The 2,724-nt window shown below is 54.4% G+C and overlaps 1 protein-coding gene across 1 annotated transcript in view; it reads left to right on the top strand.

Moving 5' to 3' along the window:
- Nucleotides 1–427: 427 nt before the first annotated feature.
- Nucleotides 428–2,724, top strand: part of PTSG_02013 (mannose-6-phosphate isomerase) — a gene marked incomplete at its 3' end in the record, with an annotated part of 2,891 nt that continues 594 nt past the window's right edge. The window contains exons 1-7 of the mRNA XM_004997944.1: nt 428–536; nt 790–868; nt 1,050–1,157; nt 1,264–1,392; nt 1,767–1,850; nt 2,051–2,123; nt 2,334–2,560. Coding sequence (XP_004998001.1) covers nt 442–536; nt 790–868; nt 1,050–1,157; nt 1,264–1,392; nt 1,767–1,850; nt 2,051–2,123; nt 2,334–2,560 — 795 coding nt within the window. The 5' untranslated portion in view covers nt 428–441. The remainder of the gene's footprint in view (nt 537–789; nt 869–1,049; nt 1,158–1,263; nt 1,393–1,766; nt 1,851–2,050; nt 2,124–2,333; nt 2,561–2,724) is intronic.

Genomic DNA, 2,724 nt, shown 5'->3' with positions numbered 1-2,724 from the left:
CGGTGGTGGTCATGCCTTGTCCGCTGGGAGCTTTTTCGATGAAAGCTGTGGTGTATTGCTCACATGCCAGTGTCACTGGTTGTGTGTTTTTGCCTTTGCTGTTATGTTGGCAGTGGCGCGGAATGGTCTGTCGAATGCCAGACGCAACGTGGAAGGTGGTGACCCTGTTGTGTGTGCGTGTGAGTGTGAGTGTGTGTATGTGTGTGAGTGTTGTGTATAAGCATGAGCGTGAGTGTGTGTGTGTGTGCATATGTGGTGCTTGTGTTGTTGGGTGTTCTTGGATGCCTATTTGTGCGACGCTTGCTGGCGTCGTGTTTGTCGCAAGCTCACGGTGCTTGCGCCTTGCCTCCTTACCTGTTGTACACACACACACACACACACACACACACACACACACACACACACACACACACACACACACACACACACACACAGTTGTGGATGGGAACCCACAGCAAGGCGCCGTCACAGGTCGTGCTGCCTGGAGGAGAAGTGCAGGACCTTCGTACCCTCCTGCAAGCCAACCCGGACCTCATGTGTGTGTGTGTGTGTGTCTGTGTGACTAATGGCGTATCCTCTACGCCCATGTGCATGCATGTACCTGGCTGACTGGCTGGCTGGCTGGCTGGCTTACTCACTCACACACGCACTCACTCACTCACATACACACACTCATTCACACACACACGCTCACACTCACTCACACACTATCTCTCTCTCTCTCTCTCCTTTATTTCGTCCCCATTTGCCCTCTTTGTCGTTTCATGCGTTCGCCTGCGTCTTTGATAGGGGCTCTGCAAAGAGTGCAGAAGGCCAGCTTCCATATCTATTCAAGGTCCTCTCTGTCAACAAAACACTCTCCATTCAGGTTCGGCTGCAACCACCACCAGCTGCCCCGCACTATGTTTCTGCTGTCCCATCACTTGCTCCAGTTAGTGGTCCGGACTCATATTTTTCCTAGCATGGCATCAGACTTTCAACTGCCTGTGGTGTGACCTTGTCAATGAGCTCAACCCCCCCCCGCCCTCCTCGGTTGTGCAATGGTGCAGGCACACCCGGACAAGGCGCTCGCTGAGAAGCTGCGGCAGCAAGATCCCGAACATTACCTGGACGACAACCACAAACCGGAAATGGCAATCGCACTCACGCCCTTTGAGGTGTGTGTGTTGTGTGTTGTGTGTGTGTGTGTGTGTGTTCACATACTCACATTCTGTCGCCCATCACCTGTGCCCGCACCTGTCCCCTCACTGTCACACTCCCCAGGGCATGTGCGGGTTCCGCCCCCTGGCGGAGGTGGCCGCGTTCCTGTCGTCGTATCCGGAGTTCCATGCGCTTGTTGGCGACGCCGCCGCTGCCTGTCTGCACGCTGCCGTCGGAAAACCGCAGCCGGAGGTGGGGGTATGGGTGCTTGTGTCAGCGCGTGTGTGCGTGTGAGCGAAGGGTTTGTAGGGTGTGTGTGTGTTGTGTGTGCGTGCGTGTGTGTGTGTGTGCGTGTGAGTGTGAGTGTAGGGTTTGCAGGGTTTGCAGGGTTTGCAGGGTGTGTGTGTGTGTGTGTGTGTGATGTGGTGTGCGTTTACATGAAAGGTTGTGAACACGTTCGACTGTGCCATGTTCACATCGCCATTACATTTCGGCTTCTCGCACGTACTCAATCTCACTAACACACACACACACACACTCTCTCTCTCTCGCATGCACACATACACATACACGCACACAAATACACGCACACATGTACATACACATACACGCACACACACCGCCAGCAACACGATGCGCTCAAGAAGTGCTTCTCTGCACTGATGCACGCGGACCCCAAGATGGTCGAGGCCAAAGCTGCGGAGCTTCAGGTGGGGCGAGGGTGTTGCGTTATTTGTGCATGTGTGTTTGTGTTGCAGTGTTGTGTGGGTCCGTGTGTTGTGTTTTGTGTTGCGTTGTTGTGATGTCTGCCTCCATATCTCTGCCGCGAGCTCAGATGTGTTGTCTCACGTGCTCTCGCTCCATCATTCATGCTTTCGTGTGCATGGTGCTTGTCAATCGACGTGTGCAGGCGCGGCTCGAGGCCAAGGCTGACAAGCAGCTTGTGGACAACTTTGTGCTGCGTGTGCACTCTCAATTCCCGGGTACGCACACAACATATAGCACGACACATTCGCACGAACACGCACTCACGTAAACGCTTGCATGTGTGTGCGTGTGCGTGTCTGCGTGTCTGTACAACCCGTTCTAACGCGCAATCACACACACACACACACGCACCATCACACACACACACACACACACACACACACACACACACACACACACACACACACACACACACGTGTGCGCAGGCGATGTTGGCTGCTTCTGCCTGTTCATGCTGAACATTGTGCAGCTTCAACCTGGACAGGCCATCTTCCTCGGGCCAAACCTACCCCACGCGTACATGGCTGGGGACTGCATTGAGTGCATGGCTGCAAGCGACAACGTCGTGCGGGCCGGGTGCACAGGTAAGTTCAAGGACGTCGACAACCTGGTCAACATGCTCACATATGAGACGGGCACCGCACAGGAACAGGTGCGCCATCGTGTGTGTGTGTGTGTGTGTGTGTGTGTGTGTGTGTGTGTGTGTGTGTGTGTGTTGTTGTATTCGCTGGGACACATTTTGTTCCCCTTTGACAACATGCTCACACACACACGCGCACACACACGCATGTGCGTGTGTGTGTGTTTGTGTGTGTG

Source organism: Salpingoeca rosetta (genome assembly GCF_000188695.1).
Source record: "Salpingoeca rosetta unplaced genomic scaffold supercont1.3, whole genome shotgun sequence".
NCBI classification, from domain to species: Eukaryota; class Choanoflagellata; order Craspedida; family Salpingoecidae; genus Salpingoeca; species Salpingoeca rosetta.
The sequence above is the reverse complement of the archived record's forward strand: the minus strand, read 5'-3'. Positions and strand labels throughout refer to the sequence as shown.